At 53.5% G+C, this 27,597-nt stretch overlaps 2 protein-coding genes across 2 annotated transcripts in view; both read left to right on the top strand.

The window, feature by feature from the left end:
- The first annotated feature begins 2,231 nt into the window (after positions 1-2,231).
- Positions 2,232-19,031, top strand: ARHGAP11A (Rho GTPase activating protein 11A). The gene is made up of 12 exons (XM_054162124.1): positions 2,232-2,372; positions 5,787-5,857; positions 6,169-6,265; positions 7,320-7,570; positions 8,815-8,975; positions 9,067-9,213; positions 11,078-11,152; positions 11,733-11,900; positions 14,111-14,246; positions 14,832-14,940; positions 16,116-16,263; positions 17,473-19,031. The coding sequence occupies exons 1-12, from the start codon at positions 2,232-2,234 to the stop codon at positions 19,029-19,031; spliced, it is 3,063 nt and encodes a 1,020-aa protein (XP_054018099.1).
- Positions 19,032-22,037: 3,006 nt separating this feature from the next.
- SCG5 (secretogranin V) overlaps positions 22,038-27,597 on the top strand; it is a 33,087-nt gene continuing 27,527 nt past the window's right edge. The window contains exons 1-3 of the mRNA XM_054162191.1: positions 22,038-22,078; positions 22,276-22,413; positions 24,758-24,990. Coding sequence (XP_054018166.1) covers positions 22,038-22,078; positions 22,276-22,413; positions 24,758-24,990 — 412 coding nt within the window. The remainder of the gene's footprint in view (positions 22,079-22,275; positions 22,414-24,757; positions 24,991-27,597) is intronic.

Here is a 27,597-nt window from a genome sequence, read left to right on the forward strand (position 1 = left end):
GCATCCCTTTCCTCAAGTGGGTCCAGCACACCACACAGCTTGGTGTCATCAGCAAACTCACCAAAGGTGCCCTGGATGCCAGGGAAAGATTTTAGACAAAATTGGTAAATAAGAAGGTGGCTTGAAAAACCTTCTGCCAAATGAAACAGAAAACCTCCATCAGGTCTTGGGGAGGTAACTCAGCACATCCACCACATCATGTGAATTCTGACTGGAAAATGCTTGGCATGAAAACTTTTCACCTGTTTCTCAGATCACAGCTCCCTCTTGTGTCACTGATCATGGCCACAGAAAATTAAGCTGGATGGAGAGTGCTGAAACCAAGGTGGATAGTGTAGTGGAGTCCACTTGGGGGAAGGGATCCATCCAGAAGGATCTTGACAGGCTTGGGAGATGGGGCAGTGCCAACTGCATGAGGCTCAGTGAGGCCAAGTGCAAGGTCCTGCAGCTGGGTCAGGCCAATCCTAGGCACAAATCCAAGGTGGGTGCAGAGTGGGTTGAGAGCAGCTCTGCAGAAAGAGCCTTGGGGGTGTTGGGTGCTGAGCAGCTCCCCAGGAACCAGCAGTGCCCTCCTGCAGCCCTCAGGCAGCTGTGTGCTGGGCTGCAGCCAGAGCAGGGTGGGCAGCAGGGCAGCAGAGGGGATTCTGCCCCTGGGCTCTGCTCAGACCTCACCTCCAATCCTGCCTCCAGTTCTGCTGTCCCCAGCAGGAGAAGGACACAGAGCTGCTGGAGGGAGGCCAGAGGAGGCCACAAAGATGCTCCAAGGGCTGGAGCAGCTCTGCTGTGAGCACAGGCTGAGGGAGCTGGGGCTGTGCAGCCTGCAGAGGAGAAGGCTCCAGGGGGACCTCAGAGCTGCCTGCCAGGACCTGAAGGGATCCTGCAGGAGGCTGCAGAGGGACTTTCCATCAGGGGGTCTAGAGACAGGCCAAGGGGGAATAGTTTGAAGCTGAGGCAGAGCAGGGTCAGACTGGAGCTGAGGAAGTTCTTCAGCAGGAGGCTGCTGAGACTCTGGCACAGGCTGCCCAGGGAGGCTGTGTTGAAGTCCAGATTGGATGATGCCTTGAGCAGCCGAGCCTAGTCGAGAGGTGTCTCTGAGCATGCTGGGGAGGCTGGAAGTTCCAACCTGAGCCATTCCAGGATACCTGGCTCTAGAGAGTACTTCAGAGTTATCACTGGAATAGAAGCTTTTAAAAATGGAATGTTAAAAAAAAAAAAAAAAAAGGCAGTTCTTCCTGTAGCAAAGCAGTGAAAAAACCCAAACAAACAACAAACACACACACCCCCAAAACAAAACACTAAGACCCCCAAATGAGCCTCCTGCAAGGAGTGTATGAGTCTGGAACAGGTGAGCAACCCCCGACTTAGGAAGTACAAAGCAAGCTGGTGTGAATGGTTTAACTGCTCAGGGAATTTGGAGTGAATGGTGGCTTTGTCCCCGGAACACGATGAATCAGTTTTGTCTGGCTCTGCCCGAAGGTAATGGCAGGAGGAAGACCAGTGACTGCGTTCCGCGCCCCTCTCTTTCCACCGCCCCCACAAACAAGCGGGGCTGGCTCCGTCTCTTAATTGCCCCGCGAAGAATTCGGTTTATTCGCCACACGGCAGCAGTTTGCTCTTAAACTGGAATTTATTTCCCAAGAAACACTGAGTCTCGAGTAAACAACCAACCGGGGCAGCCCCAAAGCCCGGGACGCGCCGGGGGCGAGGGGAGGGAAATGTGTTGGGTCCAGCGGGGGAGGACCCTCCCCTCTCGCCGCTCTGTCCCGGCTGCTGGCTCGCTGGCCTCCCGCTGCCCGGAGAAGGGACAGCTCCTTAGCAACGCTCAGCAGCGCCGCGACGCCACCGAGCCGCCAGCAGCTGCCGGGAGACGCCGGCCCCGGCTCGCCCCTCCGCATCCCCCCGCGGCGCCCCCCCAGCGCGAGGGCCTTTGGGTAGCTACAGCGATCGCCTGAAGGCAGCGCGCAGGGCCCTGGGCGGCTGAGACGCGGCACAGGAATCAGGCGCCGTTAGGGCAGCCCCGAGCTGGCCGTTGGGCGGCGGGGGCCTGATTTCGAACGGCAAGCGGACCAATCAGAGGTGCGAGCGCTGGATTTGAGCCAGGCGGTTACCGGCGGCGCGGGAGCGGACGGGGGCTGGGTTCGGCCTGGCATTAGCGGGGGTGTCGCGATGGCACCGAGCAGGGTGTGAGACGGTTGGGGAGAGAAGGGTGGGAGGCGTAGGGGGGTGCTGGGATGGCGGAGCAGAGGGGAAAGCTGGTGCGGCTGGCGGTGCTGGAGGAACTCCGCGCCTCCTACGGAATTAAGGTGAAGAGCGGGAGCTGCCTGGCGGGGCCCAAGCAGCCGGTAGCCGCGGCTACGGAGGTAAGTGAGGCTGTTAATGCTGCCCTCTCAGGGAGGGCACCAACTCCCTGGCGCTCTGCCGCGGCGTGGGGGCAGAGCGCGGAGGTTCGAGCTCGAGGGAGGTTCTGCTCCCCCTCTGCTCTGCCCTGCTGAGGCCACAGCTGCAATCCTCTGTCCAGTTCTGGGCTCCCCAGGTCCAGAGAGACAGAGACCTGCTGGGGAGAGGCCAAGGGAGAGCCAGGAGGATGCTTAGGGCACTTGAGCATCTCCCCTGTGAAGAGAGACTGAGAGCCCCGAGGCTGTTTAGTCTGGAGAAGAGAAGGCTGAGAGGGATCTGATCAATGCCTGGCAATAGCTGAGGGCTGGGGGTCAAGCGGAGGGGGCCAAGCTCTTTCTGGTGATGCACAGGAATAGGCTAAGGACCAATGGATACAAACTGGAACATAGGCGATTTCAGCTCAATATGAGGAGAAACTTCCTGACGGTGAGGGTGGCAGAGCCCTGGAGCAGGCTGCCCAGAGAGGTTGTGGAGTCTCCTGCTCTGGAGGCTTTCCAACCCCACCTGGATGCCTTCCTGTGCACCCTGCCCTGGCAGGGGGGTTGGACTAGATGGTCTCTGGAGGTCCCTTCCAGCCTCTAATGTTCTGTGTGCTGTGAGTTTCACCCGGGGCTGGGAGCTGCCCTTCGGCTTCGTGACGCTGCCGCAGCTCTGTTGCTCCTGCCAGGGCATCAGCTCCTGCCGCAGGGAAACCTTTTAATCCCCGCAAGCGGGGAGAATCGTTTTGGCGTCCTTTGTGTCCTTAAGCAAGTCCTCCAGACGAGCGTGTGGGTAGATAAGCCGCGCTGTGATTTGGTGAGGTGGTGGCTCCGTGGTGCTGCGTTGCCGCCGCCCCCTGCGGACCCGAGTGTTGCAAGGCAGCGCAGATGGTGGCCGCGCTCCCTTCCTCTTTGTTGGTGTAGTCGATAGCCTCTCGAACGTGCAAGCGTGTCTGCTCTCTACAAGAGGTTTTTACTCTTCCTTGTGCTTAATGTCTCTCACTATGGAATTCAAATCATAGAATGGTTAGGGCTGGAAGGGACTTCAAGGATCAGCCCGTTCCAACCCCCCTGCCATGGGCAGGGACACCTCACACTAAATCGTGTTGCCCACAGCCACATCCAGCCTGGCTGCAAAAACCTTCAGGTATGAGGCATCCACCACCTCCCTGGGCAGCCTGTGCCAGGCTCTCACCACCCTCATGGGGAACAACTTCTTCCTAGCATCCAATCTCAGTCTCTCTGCTTCTAGTTTTGCTCCATTCCCCCCAGACATGCTCAGAAGTCCCTCCCCAGGTTTCCTGTAGCCTGCTTCAAATACTGGAAGGCCACAATTAGGTCTCCTGGGAGCCTTCTCCTCTCCAGCCTGCACAACCCCAACTCCCTCAGTCTGTCCTCGCAGCAGAGCATCTCCAGCCCTCTGCTCATCCTTGTGGCCCTTCTCTGGACACCTTCCAGCACCTCCTGTCCTAGGGGCTCCAGAACTGGGCACAGAGCTGCAGCTGTGGTCTCAGCAGAGTGGAGCAGAGGGGCAGAATCCCCTCCCTGGCCCTGCTGGCTCTGCTTCTCTTCCTGCAGCCCAGGATGTCATTGGCTTTCTGCAATCTTAGTTCTTTCATCTCTCGGAGTGCAGGGCTCTGTTGCACTTTCTAAAAGCTTTATGCCTTTGCTTTTACTTAGTTCCTTAGATTTTTGGTTTGAAGGACATTATCTCCCAGTACTAAGACATGTCTTGGGGGTGTTCTGATGCAGACAGATCTGGCTGTGACTTGCCTGTGCTCAGAGGAATGGAATCTGTCCTGTTAAATACCTCCTTTGAATGCCTTGAGAGGAAAAAGTGACTTTTCTGTCTCAGGATTCTTATTTAACCCTGAGGTATCATAATGGCTGTCAGCTGCTAACAACAGTGAAGTAATCTGCAGAACACTGATGAAGTGGACTCTTAATTTCCAAAGCATGGACCCCCTCTCAAGTCCTGACCAAAGCCACAAGCACTCTGCATCTTGGTGTTAACTTTCTTTTTGCACTCTGAGAAGCAACCTGGAACACAGTGGCAAATGTGTTGCTTCTCTCTCTTTATCTTGTGCTGGTTTTCTGTGGGACAGATATGAGTTAGTTATTGATTAACTATTTCCCCATCGTGGGCAGCACTTTGAATTTCATCTCTAAATGACCAAATGTTTGCATCTGATAATGAGCTGAGCATGATCCCAGTCCTCTTTGGGCTGGGGCAGGAGCTGGCTCATGTGTTCTGTGACTAGAAAAGAGATGTGAAATGACAAGCACAAGTGGCTATGATGAAATGTGGGGGGGTTATAGCTGAGACAACTCTGCAGTAACCTCAGATAAGCATTTAAAAACCCCTCTGCAGGTAAGCATCAGTGGTAATGACTGAAGAGTTTGCTTTGTTCTGTGTAACAGATACTCTGAGGCCTTCCTGTAAGGCAACAGAGTTCCAACTTTTCGGATGAGAAAGCTAAGTGTGAAAGTTCTGAACAGCTTTCCAGACTCTTCTGTTGAGTTTAATCCTCCTCAGTGCCTCAGATGATGGGGGGGGAAAGGGGGGGAAACTTAACCAAAAGCTATTTCATCACTGTTGTGCTTTGCTTTCTAAGAAAAATAAGACTCAGTCCATTTGAAGAGGTAAGATTCCAAAGGTGAAACTCCAAACCAGTCTGGATGTCTGACTTGGGGATCTTATGAAAGTGACTCTTTGTCAAATAAAGAGTGAAAAGCATGGAGTGGCTTGGGAGGGCTGGAAGGGACCTCAAGGCTCAGCCAGTTCCAACCCCCCTGCCATGGGCAGGGACACCTCACACTGCAGCAGGTTGCTCACAGCCACCTCCAGCCTGGCAGCAAACACCTCCAGAGATGAGGCTTCCACCACCTCCCTGGGCAACCTGTGCCAGGCTCTCACCACCCTCATGGGGAACAACTTCTTCCTCACAGCCAATCTGAATCTCCCCACTTCTAGTTTTGCTCCATCCCCCCCCCAGTCCTTTCACTCCCTGACACCCTCAGAAGTCGCTCCACAGCTTTCCTGTAGCCCCCTTCAGATACTGGAAGGCCACTAGAAGGTCTCCTTGGAGCCTTTTCCCCTCCAGACTGAACAACCCCAACTCTCTCAATCTATCTCCATAGCAGAGGCTGGAAGGGCTCTTAGAGATCATCTTCTCCAACCCCCAAAGCATGCTGCAGAAACCCTTTGTGTCCTTTGGCAGTAATCCAGGGTGTTCCCTCTAGCCACAATCTGCATAGGCTCAGGTACCTGGAGATGGCAATGCCTCTTATCTGCCTTATCTGAAAGCCTTTCTTTTGTCTTAACCACCCTTCTGTGTGTGCTTTGTGGCTACTTTGCAGTTGGTAATGCTATCAGCTTTGGAATAACATTCATTGACTTTTGCATTTTAGGGTAAGATCTTTGGAGTTTGCTTCCATGCCTTGCCACAATCACTGGTGCCAGAGTATGGTTATGTCCCCAGGTAAGTGAACACTCTGTGTTTAGATTTGTGCTTACTCTGCTCTCTGAACTCTTGTCAGAGGAACAGGATACTTATTCCAGGCCTGCTAAAGCTTCTGGGGCACATCAGAGCAGTTTCAGTTGGGGAAGTAGGGAGGCAGAAGTTTAGATGGGGGATTTGGAGCCACAGCTCCCCTTCAGTTGTATTTCCTTACTCCTCTTGTCACTGGGGGGAACTCCTCTGAATAAAGCTTTAGCTAGGAAACAGTTTTCCTGGGATAACCTCCCAGGTTTATTCTGAGGGTCAGAAGTGTGCTACTGTTCCCTTCTCAGCTTTCTTGTTGATACCTGTGAATACCTGGAAGAACATGTTCACACCGAGGGGCTCTTCAGGAAGTCTGGGTCTCTGCTTCGCTTGAAGGCTCTAAAGGTACTCACTAAATACTTTGGCTTGGGTCTGAATCTGCTTGGCTTAGCTTTTGGAGGCTTTTCAGTCACACTTGGGTTTTAAGAGTGGAAGCAGACTGATAACATTGCCTGCTTCAGAAATTAAAATCATAGAATGGCTCAGGCTGGAAGGGAGCTCAGAGCTCAGCTGCCCCAACCTCCCCTCCATGCCCAGGGACGCCTCTCAGCTCCACTCAGCTGCTCAAGGCCTCATCCAGCCTGGCCTTCAGCACCCCCAGGCAGGAGGCAGCCACAGCCTCCCTGGGCAGCCTGTGCCAGAGTCTCAGCAGCCTCCTGCTGAAGAACTTCTTCCTCAGCTGCAGTCTGACCCTGCTCTGCCTCAGCTTCAAACCATTCCCCCTTGGCCTCTCTCTGGACACCCTGATGGAAAGTCCCTCTGCAGCCTTCCTGCAGGATCTCTTCAGCTCCTGGCAGGTAGCTCTGAGGTTCCCCTGGAGCCTTCTCCAGACTGAACCATGGGACTCTGAGCAACCTGCTGCAGTGTGAGGTGTCCCTGTCCATGGCAGGGGGTTTGGAACTGGATGATCCTTGAGATCCCTTCCAACCCTGACAGTTCTATGATTGTAACCCCAGCTCCCTCAGCCTGTCCTCACAGCAGAGGTGTTCTAGCCCCTGGATCACCTTTTTGGCCCTCTTCTGAACTTGCTCCTTATGGTGATTTATGATGATGAATGAGAGGAGATTTAGACCAGAACCTGGTGAACTTTGCCTTTGCTTTTTGCTTTCTGGGAGGTTTTTCAGCTCCCCAGGTGGTGAGGATGTGCTTGTGGCTGAACAAACTTGTTGGCTATTGCTCCCCCTGCATGTTGTTTAGCTGTGTTCTCCCAACAGGATACAGGCATGGGAAACCTCTAAATGACTGCAGCATTGCATCTGCTGTGGGTGCTAGAGTTTGATAGGTCATGACAGAGCTGAAACTGAGCGTGATGTGACCCTGTTCTGCTGTTGATGCCTAACTTAGGGCTCTGATGGTATCTTAAAGCCTTTCCAATCATGTTTCTTCTGAATGATTTCAGAGTAAACTGGATCAAGGTGAAAACTGCCTGTCAGCTGCACTGCCATGTGATGTTGCAGGGCTTCTTAAACAGTTCTTCAGAGAGCTCCCAGAGCCCATCCTTCCACCCCACCTGCAGGAAGGCCTTTTCAAAGCCCAGCAGCTGGGAAATGAGAAGAGAGCTGCCACTGTGCTGCTGTCCTGTCTGATGGCAGACAGGACCATTGATGCTTTGAGATACTTTTTCAACTTCCTGAGGACAGTGTCCCTAAGGTCAGTGTAAGGACAGCTTGGCAACAGCTCTCAATTCCTTGAATGCCTTCACTTTTCAGGCAACTGCTGTACAATAGGATAGAATTAACCAGGTTGGAAAAGACCTCAGAGATCATCAAGTCCAACCTATCACCCAACACCATCTAATCAACTAAACCATGGCACTGAGTGCCTCACCCAGGCTCTTTTTAAACACCTCCAGGGCTGGGGACTCCACCACCTCCCTGGGCAGCACATCCCAATGGCCAATCTCTCTTGCTGGGAAGAATTTCTTCCTCACCTCCAGCCTAAACCTCCCCTGGCACAGCTTGAGACTGTGTCCTCTTGTTCTGATGCTGGCTGCCTGGGAGAAGAGACCAACCCCCACCTGGCTACAACCTCCCTTCAGGGAGTTGTAGACAGCAAGAAGGTCTCCCCTGAGCCTCCTCTTCTCCAGGCTAAGCAACCCCAGCTCCCTCAGCCTCTCCTCACAGGGCTGTGCTCCAGACCCCTCCCCAGCTTTGTTGCCCTTCTCTGGACACCTTCCAGCAGATCAACCTTTTTCCTAACCTGAGGAGCCCAGAACTGGACACAGGACTCCAGGTGTGGCCTAACCAGTGCTGGGCAGAATGACTTCCCTGCTCCTGCTGGCCACACTGTTCCTGATGCAGGCCAGGATGCCCTTGGCCTTCTTGGCCACCTGGGCACACTGCAGGCTCATGTTCAGCCTACCATCGACCAGCACCCCCAGGTCCCTTTGTGCCTGGCTGCTCTCCAGCCACCCTGACCCCAGCCTGTAGCGCTGCCTGGGGTTGTTGTGGCCAATGTGTAGAACCTGGCACTTAGATGTGTTCAATCTCCTGCCCTTGGACTCTGCCCAGCCTGGCAAGGTAACTTTGTGGCTGGTTTGTGACTTTAAACCTTCTTAGCTGCAGTTCTCTCTGGTGGCCTATTCCTGCAGAAACCCAAGGTGTTTTCTGTTTTGCCAGAGATCTGACTTTGCTCCATTCTTTCACAGCTGTATTCTTCTAAAAAGCAAAAGGGGTGTCTGACTATGGTGATTTAACCTGGTCATTTGTATTCCTCAAAACTGACTGAGATCTGTATCCCCTGGCTTGCACCAACCCTCCTGTGTGCACCTGACCTTGCTTTGTGAGCACCCAGCTGAGTCATTCCTCCTTTGGTTTCTTTCTCCACTGCCTGCATCCTTATCATTTATATATGTAGACATTAAAAAAAAACCCCACAACCCTTCTCTTGTTAAGATCCAAGGAAAACAGAATGGACAGCAGTAACCTGGCAGTGATTTTTGCTCCCAACCTCTTGCACTGCACTGAGAGTGAGAAGATGTCAGCGGGGACAGAACGAAAGGTTCGCTTGCAAGCAGCTGTGGTGCAGACACTCATTGAGCATGCAGCAGAGATTGGTAAGGTGATCAACAGCTGGCAGAAACCTCTTGCTGTGCAAACCTGCATGATGCAGCTGTTCTTTGTAACTTCTAAAATCAACTGATTTAGGACAAGTGCCAGACTTCATCTTGGAGAAGATCCCTGCAATGTTAGGTGTTGATGCTTCTCAATCTACTCCCTCCCTGTGGGGCCATGAAGACAGTGAGAATGAATCTCCCAGTGACTGTAAGAAGAGGAGGCACAGGAGTGTTGGAGGTAGGTCTGTGGGGTGAAAGTTGTGACAGCTAAAGGAGAATTATTTGGAGGCTTCAGGAGTGCTGATCCTGAGCACTTGCTGCTTTTACATCCAGAATGGGGAAGTTGTTGGGCTTCACTTGCATCATCTCTAAGACTGCAGCAAGCCACAGCAGTTTGTGGTGTGAGGTGTCCCTGCCAGTGGCAGGGGGGTTGGAAGTTGGAACTAGATGACCCTTGGGGTCCCTCCCAACTCTAACAATTCTAGGATTCTATTCTACCTGCACTCTGGGTTTATTGTAGTGTCTTTATTGTCTACCAAAGAAGCTCTTTTGCTTGTCTGCAGCTTTTGGGAAGCTGGATTTTTGTTGAGTCAACTTCAGATCCCGCTGCAGAACATATAAAGATCTTTAACTGCTTTTTTGCTGCTTTTGAAATTAATTTGGACACTTATAATCTTGCATGAGAAGGCAGAGAGATAAACTGTGTGTGTTTTGAATTAGAGGCATTTGTGGGTTCAAGTGTATTGTGCTCTGTCATAGTTTAGAATCCTAGAATGGCTCAGGTTGGAAGGGAGCTCAGAGCTCAGCTGCCCCAACCTCCCCACCATGCCCAGGGACACCTCTCAGCTACACTCAGCTGCTCAAGGCCTCATCCAGCCTGGCCTTCAACACCCCCAGGCAGGAGGCAGCCACAGCCTCCTTGGGCAGCCTGTGCCAGAGTCTCAGCAGCCTCCTGCTGAAGAACTTCTTCCTCAGCTCCACTCTGACCCTGCTCTGCCTCAGCTTCAAACCATTCCCCCTGGGCCTGTCTCTAGACCCCCTGATGGAAAGTCCCTCTGCAGCCTTCCTGCAGGATGCCTTCAGGTCCTGGCAGGCAGCTCTGAGGTCCCCCTGGAGCCTTCTCCTCTGCAGGCTGCACAGCCCCAGCTCCCTCAGCCTGTGCTCACAGCAGAGCTGCTCCAGCCCTTGGAGCATCTTTGTGGCCCTTCTCTGGACTCTCTCCAGCAGCTCTGTGTCCTTCTCCTGCTGGGGACAGCAGAATTGGACATAGTATTTGTGTTGGGGTCTCACAGGAGCACAATCGCTTGGAGCTCAGAAGGCAGCTGTGTGCTGGGCTGCATGGAAAGCAGTGACAGCAGCAGGACAGGGAGGTGATTCTGCCTCTCTGCTCTGCTGAGACCCCTCTTGAAGCACTGCAACCAGTTCTGATGCCCCCAGCATAAGAGGGACACAGAACTCCTGGAAGGGATCGAGAGGAGGCCACAAAGATGATCAGAGAGCTGGGGAACATCCCTTATGAGGACAGGCTGTGAGAGTTGGAGCTGTTCAGCCTAGAGAAGAGAAGGTTCTGGGGAGACCTAATAGCAGCCTTCCACTACCTGAAGGTGGCTACCAGAAAGATGGGGAGGGACTTCTTACATGGGCTTGTAATGACAGGATGAGGAGGACTGGATTGAAGCTTGAGGAGGGCAGGTTTGGACTGAAGATGAGGAAGCAGTTATTAACAGTGAGGTTGCTGAGATGCTGGCACAGTTGCCCAGGGAGGCTGTGGCTGTCCCCTCCCTGGAGGTGTTCAAGGGCAGGCTGGAAGAGGCCTTGAGCAACCTGAGCTAGTGAAAGGGGTGTTGGAACTGGATGATCTTCAAGCTCCCTTCCAACCTAAAGCATTCTCCAGATCTATGAATTTTCTAAAGGAAACATTAAAAACCTAATTGTTCAGGCAAAGAACTCCCCAGGTGCTGTGAAAGCCCCAGAAGTGGTGGTGAGGAGCACAACTTGCTGAACAGAGGTTGGTTTGGTTGCTTTAATACAAGTTGGAGTTGCAAACAGAGCAAGACAAACCTCATCTTGACTTTGACTGCTTGGTGTGTCTTGCATTTCAGATTTTGTTAGTGGAGCATTGCATAAAATTAAACCTAACAGAACCCCCTCCACTACACCTCAGCCAGACAGAAGGGGTAGGTATTGGTCTGTTTGTACTCAGTAAAGCCCAGGCAGTATCTTCAGGATTTGCCAGCTACATTCTAAGCCCTAAAAACTTCCCAGGAGTAATCCAATCTGCTTGCAGCTGTGAATGTAGATACAGAGCTATTGAGGACCCTGCAGTTGCTCTGGTGCCCAGAGCAGCTCTGTGCCTGCAGCAGTGCTGCTAGGATGGCACAGCTGAGCTTGAGCTTCTCACCTAATGCACACTAAGGCTTTGGTGCAGTGCTGCAGCGGTCTGTCACCTTGGCAATGAGTTTGCCAGGACTGGAATCCTTTCTCTCTGGCTGTTTCTTAAGCTTACAGAGGATGACTACACTTCTTCCCCACCCTAGTCATGGATTTTCTGTTCTGGTTCTCCAGCTTGCAAAGAACTAACCAAATAACCCCCCAGCCTCTAAGCTCTCCCTGCCTGCTTAGGATGCATGCATTGTCTCTGAGCTTTCACAACCCTTTTTCTTTCAGAGCTTAAGAAAAGGCAAACAAAACAACTCTGTTTTTGTGACCTCTCCCCCTTTGAAGCTGTCACTGCAGATTCTGCTCTCTCAATTCCAGTCCTTCCCTCGGTGACTCCTGTGGTCCTTACTCCAAGCACCAAGCGTAAGCTTCCAACTGATTGCTCCCAGGGCTTGTCCAGCAAGAAGAGAAGATCTTTTAAGCACACTTTTGCTTTTGAGTTGTTACCAAGCAGCATTTTTAACATCAGTTCAACACCAGCATCAGGTACAGTGCCTTCATTTCTCTGTCCCCTTACTGCTTGAGCAAGGAGGGCCCAGCCTCTTCTCCTTGGTGATAAGTGACAGGAGCAGAGGAGATGGTTCCAAGCTGCACCAGGGGAGGTTCAGGCTAGATATTGGGAAGCATTTCTTCTCTGGAGGGGATTTCAAACATTGGAATGGTCTGCCCAGGGCAGTGCTGGAGTCACCATCCATGGGGGTGTTCAAGCAGCCTCTGGTGCCTAAGGACATGGTTTAGTGTTGACCCTGCAGTGCTGGATTGAAGGTTGAACTGGATGAGCTTGGAGGTCTCTTTCAACCTGATGTTTTCTGTGGAATGCTTGTTTATGGCTTTCAGTTTAAACATCCAGGCTTCTGTTCTTGTTAGGCAGTCACTGGTAACCTTCACTTGATGGTGTTGCTCTGACAGACTAGTCTGTCATCATCACTGAATGTCATACTACATGCACTGAGCAGAAGGAAAGCTGTTTCTCCTCTCCTGTTCCCTTGCTCTTTCAGATCTGCAGCCCTGCTGTCCTTTCACCTTTTCAGTCCTTCTCTATCACCAGTGTTATAGCTGTGTTCCTGTCTTGGCCTGTGCTTCCAACCTTCTGAGAGCTGTATCCTGCTGCTGTCTCCTAAATCCTTAACTAGCTAGCCTTAGAATCACAGAATGCTCTGGCTTGGAAGGTACCTCCAAAAGTCATCCAGTCCAACCCCCTCTGCACTCAGCAGGGACATCCTCCACTAGATCAGGTTGCTCAGAGCCCTGTCCAGCCTCACCTTGAATATCCCCAGGGATGGAGCCTCAACCACCTCCCTGGGCAACCTGTTGCAGTGTTCCAGTAGCCTGGTGCAGAACTTGTTCCTAACACCCCATGCTCTGCTCTACTTTGAAGCCATTGTCCCTTGTCCTGTCCCTGCAGGCCTGTGGAGCCTCACCAGAGCCTTAGCTCAGTGGAATGCAATTGTAGCTATTAGAAATGCTTTCTCTTTAATCTAATTGCCTCTTGGTTTTTAGATGCTAAACAATCTAAGAACTCTCTAGAACAAGTTTTTACTTCTGACAGTGCTTTAATCCCTCTGCATGCTACCAGAGTGCTCCCAACTCTCAGGCTCCTCTGCAGATCCTATTGCAGTCTTGCTTGGTTCTTTAATGTGTGGCCAGCTGAAGTTAGCCAACCTAGAAAGGTCTTTGTTCTGCTTGGCCAAAAGGTTACTTCTTCCCCCCCAGTTCAGTTGTACAACATGTCTCCCCTTTGGTTATTAAATCATTTCATACTTCCCTTAAAATTCTTGTTTCTGGGGAGCAGCCAACTAAAGCAGGAGCTCTTTGTGAAGGTAGGCATGCATCTGTTTGATAAAGTTGAGTAGATCAGCAGCTCTTTCACTGGTGCTTTGACTGCTCTGGCTCTGTGTAAAACCACACAGCAAATCATTTTAAGACAGAATCATTTTTCCTATAAAGCTCCTAACCTTGAGGGACTTAGCTGAGGAAAGCAGTGTGGAAACTTCATTGAGGTAGTGAGATCAGCAGCATGCAGTTAATGGCAATCCAGCCCTGTCTCTGCATGCTACAGGCAATCACTTCACTGTAAAAGTGTGAGTCAAAGTAATGTCAGCCAGCACTCCATGAAGGGAGGACTCCAGGGGGGAACCTTAGAGCTGCCTTCCAACACCTGGAAGGCTGCTGTGAGCACAGGCTGAGGGACCTGGGGCTGTGCAGCCTGGAGAAGGCTCCAGGGGGACCTCAAAGCTGCCTTCCAGTAGCTGAAGGGATCCTGCAGGAAGGCTGCAGAGGGACTTCCCATCAGGGGGTCTAGAGACAGGCCAAGGGGGAATGGTTTGAAGCTGAGGCAGAGCAGGGTCAGACTGGAGCTGAGGAAGAAGTTCTTCAGCAGGAGGCTGCTGAGACTCTGGCCCAGGCTGCCCAAGGAGGCTGTGGCTGCCTCCTGCCTGGGGGTGCTGAAGGCCAGGCTGGATGAGGCCTTGAGCAGCTGAGTGTAGCTGAGAGGTGTCCCTGGGCACGGTGGGGAGGTTGGGGCAGCTGAGCTCCCTTCTATCTTAAGCCTTCTGTGATTCTATGAAATAAGCAAACCAACCTGTGCTGTTTAAAAGCCTATTTTCTATTGTGTTAACTCCTCAGTCTTTATGTAGGGGGGAAAGCCACTATTTTAAGCTGATGTAAATATGATTTTTGTGGTGTTGTTCCTGCAGTTCAGTTTGAAGGAAGCCCTTGTGTGTCTCTTGAGTCATCACAAACCTCGCTGTCTCCTTCAACTGGTGGTGAAACCAACTTGTATGGTACAGGGAACAGGAGAAGCAAGAGGCATGCAAGCAAGAAGTTATACAGGTAACTCACAGCTCTTGGCTTAAGGCCCAGAAAGCAAAGATCAACTGGGAAGGTAGATCTGGGCCCTCTGAATAGAATTAACCAGGTTGGAAAAGACCTTTGAGATCACTGAGTCCAACCTATAATGATCTGTAAAATCTCAATCTGTCTTTAAAATCTTCTTACAATCATCTTTTAAGTTTACCTCTCATCTTTTTCCTTTTGTTCTTCATTTTTAACCTGAAATCTTTTCAGAGTCAACCTTGCAAGCTAAAATAATCCTTTCATGGTTAATAATAGTTGAAGTTAAGTCTCTCTTTCCTTTTAATCTTCAATTTTAACTTGAAATTCATCCCTGGGCTGGCTTCCCCTCTTTTTCTCCCCCATCCCTGGGCAAATAGTCTTCTTATAGCTGTTATAACCCCCCCAGCTCTTGCAGCATGGCGAAACAGAGCTCCACACACAGCAAGGTTTGGTATAGCAGCTGAGAATGCCGGGCAAGAAGGGCAAAGGGGCAGCAAAAGCAGAGGAAATGGCCCTGTGGGCAGGTTGGGCTGCTTTCCTTGCCCTGCCAGGCTAAGGAGGTGTTTGTGTCCCCTCTTGCAGGGCTGAGTCAGGCAAGACAGGCTGCTTCTCTCCCAAGGTCAGCCGCAAAGAGATGGTTCGCAGGTCGCTGCGCTTGAAGTTCGGGCTGGGTAAAAGCAGCAGAGAGATGGTAAGCCTGCTGCTGCTCCCCCTGCCTGCTGGGCACTGCCACCTGGAGAGCTGGGCACTGCCCTCCAGTGCAACAACCCCCAGGCTTGTGTTCAGAGCAGTAATGGAGCAGCTCCTGCTGAGCTTGTCTGGGATGGGGCAAGAGGCTTTGGGGAGGGGACAGCGGACAAACTGACCAAGGGAAGTATTCCACATGCCAGAGAATCACAGAATGGCTCAGGCTGGAAGGGACCTCAGAACATCTCCTCCAACCTCCCCACCATGCCCAGGGACATCTCTCAGGTGCTCAAGGCCTCATCCAGTCTGGCCTTCAACACCCCCAGGCAGGAGGAGGCAGCCACAGCCTCCCTGGGCAGCCTGGGCCAGAGTCTCAGCAGCCTCCTGCTGAACAACTTCTTCCTCAGCTGCAGTCTGACCCTGCTCTGCCTCAGCTTCAAACCATTCCCCCTTGGCCTGTCTCTAGACCCCCTGATGGAAAGTCCCTCTGCAGCCTTCCTGCAGGATCCCTTCAGGTCTGGCAGGCAGCTCTGAGGTGCCCCTGGGGTCTTCTCCAGGCTGCACACCCCCAGCTCCCTCATCCTGTCCTCAGATCAGAGCTGCTCCAGCCCTTGGGTCTTCCTTGTGGCCCCACTCTGGACTCACTCCAACTACTGTGTCCTTCTCCTGCTGGGGACCCCCAGAACTGGACTTGCCAATAAAACTGGGATGGGGTTATTTTTTTCCCAGTAGCCACCTCAGGTGTGGCTGAGCATTGCCTGCTCATCAATGACTGCTGCTGGGTCACTTCTGGCTTTGGAGATTTGGTAGTATGTGTTTTAATTCCCTTCACCACCTCCCTTTTGCCTCTCCAATCCTTACTTTCATCCTGCTGGGAAGTGAGCAACTGACTGGATGGGAGCTGACCTGCCAGCTGGGTTAACCCACTGCACTTGTGACCAGAAGATGTCACAGTTCCTCAAGCTCTGCTGTTCCAGAGCCTGTGCACAGGATCACTCTGTTCAGAGCATACCTGCATGCAGGTTGGGTCTAGAGAGAACCAAGGGAAGATGAAATAGAGCCCAGGAAAGGCTGCTGTGTGGCTGGATTGCATAGCCTTTGCCTAGGGGTTCCTCTGTAGGTGGGATTCCTAATTAGAAGTTTCTGGGAAGGTAATGAAGAGCTTTTGTTCCTTCCCAGAATGTTGTACCAGGAGGTGCAGGTGGTAGCAGATCTGAAAACATTGGAAGGCGACTGGCAAGTCAGCAAGGCTTGGAAAGCAGAAGTGAGTGTGCCACAGGAGAGGTCTTCTTCAGCCCATGTGTCAGTGAGAAATTCCCCAAGAAAGGTAAGGACCTACAAAGAAATGAGGAAAACTTTTCCTGGTGTAAAGCAAAAGAAACCCTTGATGCATAAAGGTAGGAGAGCACAGAATCACAGAATGCTAGGGGCTGGTAGGGACCTCCAGAGATCACTGAGTTCAATCCCCTGACAAAAGCAGCATCAACCAGGGCAGGCTGCAGAGGAGCACATCCAGGTGGGGTTGGAAAGGCTCCAGAGAAGGAGACTCCACAACCTCTCTGGGCAGCCTGCTCCAGGGCTCTGCCACCCTTACCATACAGAAGTGTCTCCTCCTGTTGAGGTGGAGCCTCCTGTGTTCCAGCTTGTCCCTGTTGTTCCTTGGGCTGTCACTGGGCACCAGCAAACAGAGCCTGGCACCTTCATCCTGACCCCCAGCCTTTGGATATTGATAGACATTGATCAGATCCCTCTCAGCCTTCTCTTCTCCAGGCTAAACAGCCCCAGGGCTCTCAGTCTCTCTTCACAGGGGAGATGCTCAAGTGCCCTAAGCATCCTCCTGGCTCTCCCTTGGACTCTCTCCAGCAGGTCTCTGTCTCTCTTGACCTGGGGAGCCCAGCACTGGGCACAGGATTGCAGCTGTGGCCTCAGCAGGGCAGAGCAGAGGGGGAGCAGAACCTCCCCAGCCCTGCTGGCCACACTTTTCCTGCTGCCCCCCAGCATCCCATTGGCTCTCTTGGCCCCCAGGGCACATTGCTGTCCCATGCAGAGCTTGCTGCCCACCAGCACTCCAAGGTCTTTCTCCCTGGAGCTGCTTCCCAGCAGGATGAGCCCTAGTCTGTCCTGGTGCCTGCTGTGATTGCTGCCCAGATGCAGGACTCTGCACTTGTCCTTCATGAGGTGGTTGCCTGCCCAGCTCTGGTTGGGTGGCAGCACAGCCTGGCAGCAATTTGATTAAAAGTGCTTCCAGCCAGTAGGGCAAAAGTGAACTTGAATGTTAGTGGCTCCTGGGGAAAGCAAATTGGTTTGAGGACAGGTTTGTGCTTTCTGGTGTATTTTGGTGGTTCTCTTTATTTCAGTTAGGCAAGAGGAGTTGTGATTTCACTCCTTCATATTGGAACCTTTTGTTTGCATCTCTCAACTCAGTGCTGCTTTGATAATTAGGGGGTTTAAAGAGAGTTTTGCCTGTCTTGACCACTTAAAACCACAAGCTCTGGTTGCCTGGTTTGTTTTAAACACTGTGCTACTTATTTTGCAGGCTCAAAGAATGTGAGCAAGTCAGAGGAGAACTTGCTGGCCCCAAAATGTCACAGCCCAGCTCACCGCATGTCGTGGTGCAGTCCTCCTGTGACAGCTGCTCAAGAGGTGAGCAGGAATGATGAGGGGATTTTGCCAGGACACTCCAAAGCAGGCACTGGTTTATCAGAACCTGGCTTGGTGTTTGGAAAGCCACCAGTTGTTGCAGGTGAGTTTAAAGCCAGCACTGTAACCAGGGAAGAGAACAGCTTCGAGCTTTGGGTTCATGAAGATGAAAGTAATTCAGCTGCAGAAACGCTGCTGAAAGTGCAGGAAGCCTTCTCTGCATCTGCAGGCAGCCTTCACAACTTGACAGCTGCTGCCAAGCCTTCCTTCTCAGGTGGAGCAGGTGAAACATTAAGTGCAAGGCCATGCCTCAGGAAGCTCAGTTCAGAGGAGGAAGAATCACCAGCTGAAAAAGTTTCTGAATCTGCAGCACCCAGAGAGAAACTGCTCCAGGCCAGTCAAACTTCTGCTAGTGATACACAGCAAGCAAGAGGAGATGAAGTAAAAGCTTTGGAGAAAAGAAGCTTCAAAACTTCTCTTGCAATTGAACTGCAGCTCCCAGCACCAGCTGGGAAAGGTGCAACAGAACTTCCTGGGCCTCAAGTACTGGCCAGGGAAGAGAAGCTGACTGGGGAGAAGAGCTCATCAAGAGAGAGCTTAAACAAATCGCATTCCTTGGGAAGGAGAGAGGGAACAGAATTAACACACTCACAAGCAGCTGAAAACTGCAGGGTAAACTGCTGTCCTCTGGCAGAGGAGGCCACCAAAGGTCCTGTGGTGGCACAGCTCCCTGCTCTGCAGGTGCCTCAGTCACAAAGCGAAGCAGGCGACCAGCACACGCAGGCTGAGAAAGCTCAGCCCAGGACGTCAGCTCTCCCTGACCACGGGAAGGTTTCTGACCACATCCAGTGGTTCAACAAGCTTTCTCTGAAGGATCCAAGCTCTGCAAGCAAAACCAAACCCCCTCTCCAGTTCCAACGAACCCCTGTGAGGCAGTCTGTGAGAAGAATCAACTCCTTACTGGAGGCTACCAGGCCGCAGGGAAGCTCTCGGCCGCTGAAAGCCGGCCAGGTCGGTTCGCCGCTGGTCAAGTCCTTGAGCTGTGATTCTGCACTGGCTTCCTGCACAGAGAAGCCCTCCAAGGACTCTCTGCCTTTGCCACTCGGTTCATCTGACCAAGCCTCTGGATCTCAGCAGCGGCTGGGTTTGCCATCCAAACCGTGGTGCGGGCCCTTGCATCCACCAGGCGGCGCTGATGCTGCCGGCAGGGCCGCTGGGCTCAGCGAGCAGAAAGTGACTCTTCCCCCTCCGAAGGCTGTCCTGGAAGACCTGACCAACCGGGACCCGGTGAAATCCACTTGCAGGGCTCATGCAAATGGGCCAGAGGCTGCCCCAGGGAAATCCTCCATCGCAAGAAGTGCTTCAGGAAAAGCCAGAGGGCGTTACAGAGGCTCTCCAAAGAACCCAATAGCTCAAGTGAAACTGCTGCCAGCTGCAAAACCAGTGGACTTGTAAGACCAACTGAGCTGCTTGGAGCTTGCTTGACCTCTGGGAAATCCAATTTTTCACAGATTTGGGGTGTTTTTAATTCTCTCTAGCTCTCACTTGCTGCCCCTTCTTCAATTACTATTTTGAGTTTACAAACTTATGTTGAGCTTTGTCTTAATTGCCTGAACCTGGTGTAAAGCCCAGCCTGCTCTGTTGGTGTCAGAGCTCCTGGTGGATTCCCTCAGCTTCCCCCAACAAGCTGCATCTCCCCCCTGGTGTTGTTTGGGGGTGCAGCAGTAAGGCTAAATACCAAGTCAGGAACTCTCCCCACATTGCAAACAGGTGCAAGGAGAATCCTTCGTGCTGAGCAGTGGTAGTTGAATTGATTTGCTGCTTAGCCTGAAGTGTATTGTAGCACTGCTCTAAGTTGGGCCTTGCACCAGCTCTGCTTCAGTTGAGTGTTTTCCTCCTGGGGGAATAAATCTGGAGCCATCCTTGCTGGAGTCTACTTTGGCTGTGGAGAACACTCAGATTTCAAACAAAAGGAAAAGAAAGGTTTGGGTTGATTCAGGAAGGGGGAAAAAGTCTTTGAGGTCCATCCAGCAGTAGGTACCAAGGATTCTCAGTCACAAGCAGTAACCTGGTTTGTCTGACTCTGAAAGAATGGTTTGTAACTTATTTTGGGGGAGAATGGGTGGTGCAGGAGCAGCCTTCAGAGGCTGAGAACGCTGCAAGCCTCGACTGTAAGAAGCCATAGCCTTGTCAAAAGTGGACTTGCACAAGCAAACGTTTACATCTCTTGGAATGGAAACTGTTTGTCTGTCAGCAGCTGTACACTATTTAAACCTTTGAAAACTCTTCCTTCAGCTTTCCTGTAGGTGCAGACTGCTGCTTGGCAAAATGGAGGGGCCAAAAGCATTGGGTACTTTTGGTTTTAATAAAACCAGGGGCTTTGTCCCTTTTTCTGAGCCTCTTCTACAGTGACTTCAATTTAGGTTTTGTTGTGGCATGGCAGACTGTGGACATCAAAACTCAGCAAGCCTGAAGCTACTCAAGATGAAGCAGAAGAGCCAGAACAGAAGCACTGCTGCCTTGAGTAATGTTTCTTAGAATCACAGAATGGTAGAGGTCATCTTTCATGATTCTCAACTAGCAAAAGGCCAACAGCAGTTAGCAGGAAGCAAAAGGCCTCTGAGCTTCTGAAGTGATGGGTTAATGAAAGACAGAGTTCATGCTTCCTCTTTCCACATCTCCAGCAGTTTACTAGCTGAATTGCCCCAGCTCAGGCAGCTGCTGGCAACCTCCTGCCCCCAGCAGCCCACCTGAGCTACCTCACTCAGAATCACAGCATGGTCAGGGCTGGAAGGGACCTCAAGCATCATCCAGCTCCAACCCCCCTGCCATGGCCAGGGACACCTCACACTGCAGCAGGTTGCTCACAGCCACCTCCAGCCTGGCTGCAAACACCTCCAGGCACGAGGCTTCCACCACCTCCCTGGGCATCCTGTGCCAGTCTCTCACCACCCTCCTGGGGAACAACTTCTTCCTCACATCCAATCTGAATCTCCCCCCTTGTTTTGCTCCATCCCCCCCAAGTCCTATCACTGCAGCCTTCCTGCAGGATCCCTTCAGCTACTGGCAGGCAGCTCTGAGGTGCCCCTGGAGCCTTCTCCTCTGCAGGCTGCACAGCCCCAGCTCCCTCAGCCTGTGCTCACAGCAGAGCTGCTCCAGCCCTGGGAGCATCTTTGGCCTCCTCTGGACTCACTCCAGCAGCTCTGTGTCCTTCTGATGTTTTTATGATGCTTTTTGTGATGAATTAGAAGAGATCTAGTCCTGAACCTCCTCAGCTTTGCATTTTCATGTATTTATTTTGTGGGAAGCTTTGCAGCTTTCCTGTTCTGGTTTCTGGGGCAGAAGCTCAGAACTTTTCTGTAGTTACTCATGTGGAACATGTCCTGTTCAGTTCAGCAGCAGGTGGCTATAAAACAGCCTTTAGAAAGGACTCTGTGACCACTTCATTCAGCAAGGTCCCTTTCTGGTTGGCTTTTTGCTAACCTCTCATGTGGATGCTATGGAGTTGCTGAACCTGGAGACCTGCCACCTGCTGAGGGAGTGATGGAGTGATGGTTGCCAGGTTGTTATCTCCTAAACCTGCAGTTAGGCAATTCCTTGAGTAAACTCTTGGCTGTGTTGTGTTGTATTCCCAAGCACCAACAGGGACTGGCTTGAGAGCAGCCCTGAAGAAAAGGACCTGGGGGTGCTGGGGGAGGAGAAAGCTCAACAGAAGCCAGCAGGGAGCACTTGCAGCCCAGACAGCCAAGCAGAGCCTGGGCTGCAGCAAGAGAAGTGTGGCCAGCAGGGCCAGGAAGGGGATTCTGCCCCTCTGCTCCACTCTGCTGAGACCACAGCTGGAGCTCTGGGGCCAGTTCGGGAGCCCCTAGGACAGGAAGGATCTGGAGGTGCTCAAGGTGTCCAGAGAAGGGCCATGAGGATGAGCAGAGGGCTGGAGCTGCTCTGCTGTGAGCACAGACTGAGGGAGCTGGGGTTGTGCAGGCTGGAGAGGAGAAGGCTCTGAGGAGACCTCATTGTGGCCTTCCAGGATCTGCAGGGGGCTCCAAGAAAGCTGGGGAGGGACTTTTGAGGCTGTCAGGGAGTGATAGGACTGGGGGGGATGGAGCAAAACTGGAAATGGGGAGATTCAGATTGGATGCTAGGAAGAAGTTGTTGCCCATGAGGGTGGTGAGAGCCTGGCACAGGTTGCCCAGGGAGGTGGTGGAAGCCTCCTGCCTGGAGGTGTTTGCAGCCAGGCTGGAGGTGGCTGTGAGCAACCTGCTGTGGTGTGAGGTGTCCCTGCCCATGGCAGGGGGCTTGGAGCTGGCTGAGCCTTGAGGCCCCTTCCAACCCTTAATACTTCTATGATTCTGTGATTCTTTTATCTCCTAACCCTGCAGCTAGGCCATTCCCTAGGGAAACTGTTGATTGTGTCATTCCTGGGAGAGAAACTGCAGCAGGCAGGCAGCCGCAGCCCCGGGCATGCACAGCACTGCATGTCTGTCGCCGTTCATCCATCAACCGTTTTCAGTTCATTTCTCAGAGGGCTGTGCTTAGCTGAGCAGGGAGGTAAACAGGCAGCGGGTCGCTGCCGTCGTGGTGGTAGCTCATAGGTTGGACTCGACGATCTCGGAGGTCTTTTCTAGCCTCGATCGATCTGCGATCTTGGACATCTCCGCCAAGCCTGGTGGCAGCTTCTTACCCTGGCCAATCCTTGCAGCGAGAGCTGGCCAGCAGGTACCTGCGGGGAAGCCGGCAGGGCGCGGGCGGGGGCAGGCTGGGGAGGGGCCGCGGCTGCGCAGGGAGGATGCGCGGCCGCGGAGCCGCTGGACCCGCAGAGCAGCGCCGGCAGCGGGAGGTGAGTGCGGGGCTGCCGGCGGCCCGGCGGGGTCGGAGCGGGACCTGAGCGGCTCCGGCGCCGCGGTGCGAGCGGGCACGGCAGGAGGGAGCAGGGAGCGGGGTTAAGGCTCCTGCTCCGGGCGGGCGCTGCAGCCAGCTGCAGGGCAGTGCGGCAGCGCCGTTCTGCACGGCCGGGGCGGCGGGGAGCCGGTGCCGGCGTGCGGGTGGGCGCTGGGGGGAGGCCGAGCCGTGCCGAGCCGTGCCGAGCCGGGCGTGCGGGGAGGGGTTGCGGCTTCGGAGCTTGCAGCCATTTTTGCTGCCCAGCCGTTGTCAGGTGCTCTGCCTGGGGCGCTCGGAGCAGCGGAACGTGGAACCACCAAACCAGATCGATTTCATAGACCCCCAGAACTGTCAGGGCTGGAAGGGTTTGGGTTCTTTGGGGATATTTTTGGGGGTTGATCATCAAATGCTACTGTGCAGCGGGTCAGCATCTGGCGCAGGTTGCCCAGGGAGGTGGTGGCAGCCTCCTGCCTGGAGGTGTTTGCAGCCAGGCTGGAGGTGGCTGTGAGCAACCTGCTGTGGTGTGAGGTGTCCCTGCCCATGGCAGGGGGTTGGGACTGGCTGAGCCTCGAGGTCCCTCCCAGCCCTGACGATTCTGTGATTTTATGAAACAGTCAAGGGAATGAAGCCTCTGCGTGGGGTGGTGATGCCATATGGAGCAGGGAGGTCCTAAGGTACAAATTACACACAGGCTGGGTTGCTCAGCAGTTCTTAGCCCTTTGGTTTCCAGGCAGTGCAGGAACAGGGCTTGGAAAACACAGCTCCTGCCTGAAGAGTGCCCTGCTGTTAGCCCAGAGCTTCAGAAAACAGCTACCACACATAGCGGGGTGGGGGGAGAGGAAATGTCTTCAATTTAAATGAAGCAGCAAACCCATTCTGGGTGCAGTGGTGGGTGGTGAAGATTAGGGGCAAATGCAACGCAGAAAATTGGTTTCTGCAGTTTGCTGCTGAATGGATTTGGTTTAGAAGGCAAAAACCTACCCACAGTTTCCTCCCTTCCGTGTTGCAGCTGCCTTAGATTGTCAGCTGCCCCTAGAATCACAGCATCAGGATGGTCTGGGTTGGAAGGGACCTCCAAAGCTCATCCAGTCCAAGCTCCTCTGCAGTCAGCAGCTGCTGACTGGATCCTCCACTGGATCAGGTTGCCCAGAGCCCTGTGGAGCTGTGGTAGCAAACTGTGATGTGGAGCAGTAAGATCAGAACTGATTCCTCACGTGCATGCAGGATGTTTCATAGAACCATAGACTCGCCAGAGTTGGAAGGGACCTTAAAGATCAGCTAGTTCCAACCCCCCTGCCATGGGCAGGGACATCTCCCACTGGACCAGACTGCTCAGAGCCTCATCCAGCCTGGCCTTAACCACTTCCAGGGATGAAGTGTCCACAGCTTCTCTGGGAGACCTGTTCCAGGGTTTCACCACACTCACAGTAAAGAGCTTCTTCCTAAGGTCTAACATAAATCTACCCTGCTCCAGTTTGAAACCATTGCCCCTTGTCCTGTCACCACAGGCCCTGATAAATAGTCCCTCCCCTGATTTCCTGTAGGCTCCCTTCAGGTGCTGGAAGGCTGCTACAGGAACTCTGCAGAGCTTTCTCTGTGTGTCCAGCAGAGCCAGGGAGGTTCCCTGTCCCCTCTACTCTGCCCTGCTGAGACCTCCCCATGAATATTGCATCCAGCTCTGGGCTGTCCAGTTCAGGAGGGACAGGGATCTGCTGGAGAGAGGCCAAGGGAGGGCTCCAAGGCTGCTGAAGGGACTGCAGCACTGCCTGGGGAGGAGAGGCTGAGAGCCCTGGGGCTGTTCAGTCTGGAGAGGAGAAGGCTGAGAGGGATCTGATCAATGTCTATCAATGGCTGAGGGCTGGGGGTCAGGAGGCAGGGGACAGGCTCTGCTCAGCTGCACCCTGGGATAGGACAAGGAGCAATGGATGGAAACTGCAGCACAGGAGGTTCCAGCTCAGCATGAGGAGGAACTTCTTCCCTGTGAGGGTGGCAGAGCCCTGGAGCAGGCTGCCCAGAGAGGTTGTGGAGTCTCCTTCTCTGGAGCCTTTCCAGCCCCATCTGGATGTGTTCTGTGTGCCCTGTGCTGGGTTCCATGATCCTGCTCTGGCAGAGGGCTTGGACTGGATGATCTGCAGAGGTCCCTTCCTGCCCCTAACATCCTCTGCTCCTGTGATTCTCTTCTCCAGGCTGAACATCCCCAAGGGACCCAGTTGCTCCCACTGGCCTGTGACCTTTAACGCTCTGCAGCTACTCAGCAGTGTTTCCACTCTCCTTGCTGCTCAAACCATCTTCTTTCTCCACAGGCTAAAAGCAGCTGCCAGGATGCCAGCTCCTTGGCTTTGCAACGTGGTGTTTCTGCTGGCCTGTGGATCGGCCTCAGCCTTTAGCCACAGCCCCAGGACCCCTGACAGGGTTTCTGAAGCAGACATTCAGAGGCTGCTCCATGGGGTTATGGAGCAGCTGGGCATCGCTAGACCCCGGGTGGAATACCCAGCACACCAGGCTACGAACGTGGTCGGGCCGCAGAGCATTGAAGGTAGCTCCCTCCTGCTGCATGAAGAATTCATTGGCATCCTTTGGTGGTAATCACTGCTTGCATGTAGGTGGAGAGTAGCCTGAGCTGGGGTTCTTCTCTCTGTTGCTGGCTGAGGAGCTGGGTTTTATAAAACCATCATCCATCTTTTCTCTTCCTCCAGGTATTGATTTTGGCAGCAGCAGCAGCAGAGGGTTTTAATGTACAGGCTTGGCAGGAAGAAAAGTTGTGCTGCCCTAGGAGTGTCTGCTCCCCAGCTCCTCAGAACAGCAGGCTTGCTAAACCCCCCCACCACCAAGAGCTGCATAAATGTGTCACACGTCTCACATGAAGCAAATGGAGGGAGCTGAAGTGCCCACAGCTCGGGGGGGGTGTAGAAAGCTTTGCAGGGCAGGAGGGAACAAATGTCTGAGGTGCAGGGAGAAACCTGGTACGTGGAGCTCTCCAGGGCTGGAGCAGGCAGGGGTCCCTCTGCAGGGGGTGGAAAGGACCTAAGGGCTGCTCTCCCTCTGCCCACAAGCAGCCCCCCAGCTCTGTATTGCTGTGATGAATGCTCAGAGCTCAGATTTGGGCTCCATCAGCTCCATGTCTCTCTTGTGCTGAGGGCTCCAGAGCTGAATGCAGCCCTGCAGGTGAGGTCTCCCCAGGGCAGAGCAGAGGGGCAGGATCCCCTCTTTCCATCTCTGGCCACACTGCTTTGGATGCAGCCCAGGCTGCCCCTGGCCTTCTGTGCTGCAGTCTCACCCTGCCTGCTCCTGGCCAGCTGCTCCCCCACCAGCACCCCCAAGCCCACTCTCATCATGCCCCAGCCTGGACTGGTGTCTGGGATTGCCCTGACCTGGGTGCAGGACCTCACACTTTGCCTTATTGAACCTCATGAGGTTCTCAGCCCAGCTCTGCAGCCTGCCCAGGTCTGGCAAGAGGTTTGAGAAGGCATCTGAAACAAGGACTCCAGTGAGTCACTGATGTGATACTGAAGTGTACTGCTCAGTGTAGTGCCCACACTGTGAGCTCTGAGCTGCTGTTTGTTTGATTGCTTGAGAGGAGCCTGGAGCTTCCATGCTGTGTGGAATTCTATCCTGTGCTGTAGAAAGAGAACTTCCTCAGGGGAGGAGGAAGCTCCAATCTCTGCTCTGCTAAACAGCCCTTCAGGATGTTGTGGAAGAATGTTTCTGCTGCTGCTGGGATCTTAACAGCTTGCTTGCACCCCAGATGTTTCTTGGCCAGTGTGCAAGGAGGTGAGCAGAGCAGGGCAGGGAACAGGGCCCTGCTTGTAATGTTGCAGCAAAACCCCCTGTGCCTGTAGCACAGATGTTGCCTGGCAGAGGCAGTGAGGAGGACTGGGCCTTGTCAGTGATGTTCCCAGGGCTGTCCATGTGAGCAGCAGGCAATTCATGGCTGAGCTGTAGAAAGAGCAGCTGCAGGGCTTTGGAGAGTGCCTCGGTGCAAGGGTTCAGCTTCTGAAGGATTCATTCACCTCTGGGCTTTCCACAGCACAGTTACACCGGGCAGTAACTCTGGTGCAAGTGCTTAGAAACACAGCTGCAGGGTGTCAGGAGGGGAAGCTAAGGGGAAAGGGAAGAAAGAAGGTCAGCAGTGATTGGGATATGTCACAGCAAAATAGGACTTTCATCCTAAAGACCATGCTGGGAGGGAGGTTCATGCCTGAGCTGCCCTCCTGAGGCACCACTGCCACTGGCAAGTTTTGCCTGTGTGGCAAAGTAGTGGAGAGTAGAGCTGGATGTGGAGCTCTGTGTTCCTGAGAACTGCTGAGCTGCCAGCAGTGTAGACTTCCACCCATGTCTGAGATTGTGGCTTGCAGTGACCAATGTCAACCATTCACAGCCTGGATCCACCTGTGCTGCCAGACAGCCAGAGAATGGCTCAGGCTGGAAGGGAGCTCAGAGCTCAGCTGCCCCAACCTCCCCCCCATGCCCAGGGACACCTCTCAGCTACACTCAGCTGCTCAAGGCCTCATCCAGCCTGGCCTTCAGCACCCCCAGGCAGGAGGCAGCCACAGCCTCCCTGGGCAGCCTGGGCCAGAGTCTCAGCAGCCTCCTGCTGAACAACTTCTTCCTCAGCTGCAGTCTGACCCTGCTCTGCCTCAGCTTCAAACCATTCCCCCTGGGCCTGTCTCTAGACCCCCTGATGGAAAGTCCCTCTGCAGCCTTCCTGCAGGATCCCTCCAGGTCCTGGCAGCAGCTCTGAGGTGCCCCTGGAGCCTTCTCCTCTCCAGGCTGCACAGCCCCAGCTCCCTCAGCCTGTGCTCACAGCAGAGCTGCTCCAGCCCTTGGAGCATCTTTGTGGCCTCCTCTGGACTCTCTCCAGCAGCTCTGTGTCCTCCTGCTGGGGACCCCAGAACTGGAGGCAGGATTGGGGGTTGGAACTGGATGATCCATGTGGTCCCTTCCAACCCTGACTGATACTATGATACTATGATTGAAGGTGAGGTCTGAGCAGAGCAGAGCCCAGGGGCAGAATCCCCTCTGCTGCCCTGCTGCCCACCCTGCTCTGGCTGCAGCCCAGCACACAGCTGCCTCTGGGCTGCAGGAGGCACTGCTGGCTCCTGGGGAGCTGCTCAGCACCCAGCACCCCCAAGGCTCTATCTGC

This window comes from Dryobates pubescens, chromosome 5, assembly GCF_014839835.1.
Source record: "Dryobates pubescens isolate bDryPub1 chromosome 5, bDryPub1.pri, whole genome shotgun sequence".
Lineage (NCBI taxonomy): Eukaryota > Metazoa > Chordata > Aves > Piciformes > Picidae > Dryobates > Dryobates pubescens.

Coding starts and splice junctions, on each gene's coding strand:
- ARHGAP11A (XM_054162124.1), top strand. CDS start 2,232: ATGGCGGAGCAGAGGGGAAAGCTGGTGCGGCTGGCGGTGCTGGAGGAA. Junction 6,266..7,319: donor TTCGCTTGAAGGCTCTAAAG/GTACTCACTAAA, acceptor GAATGATTTCAG/AGTAAACTGGATCAAGGTGA. Junction 9,214..11,077: donor GAGGCACAGGAGTGTTGGAG/GTAGGTCTGTGG, acceptor CTTGCATTTCAG/ATTTTGTTAGTGGAGCATTG.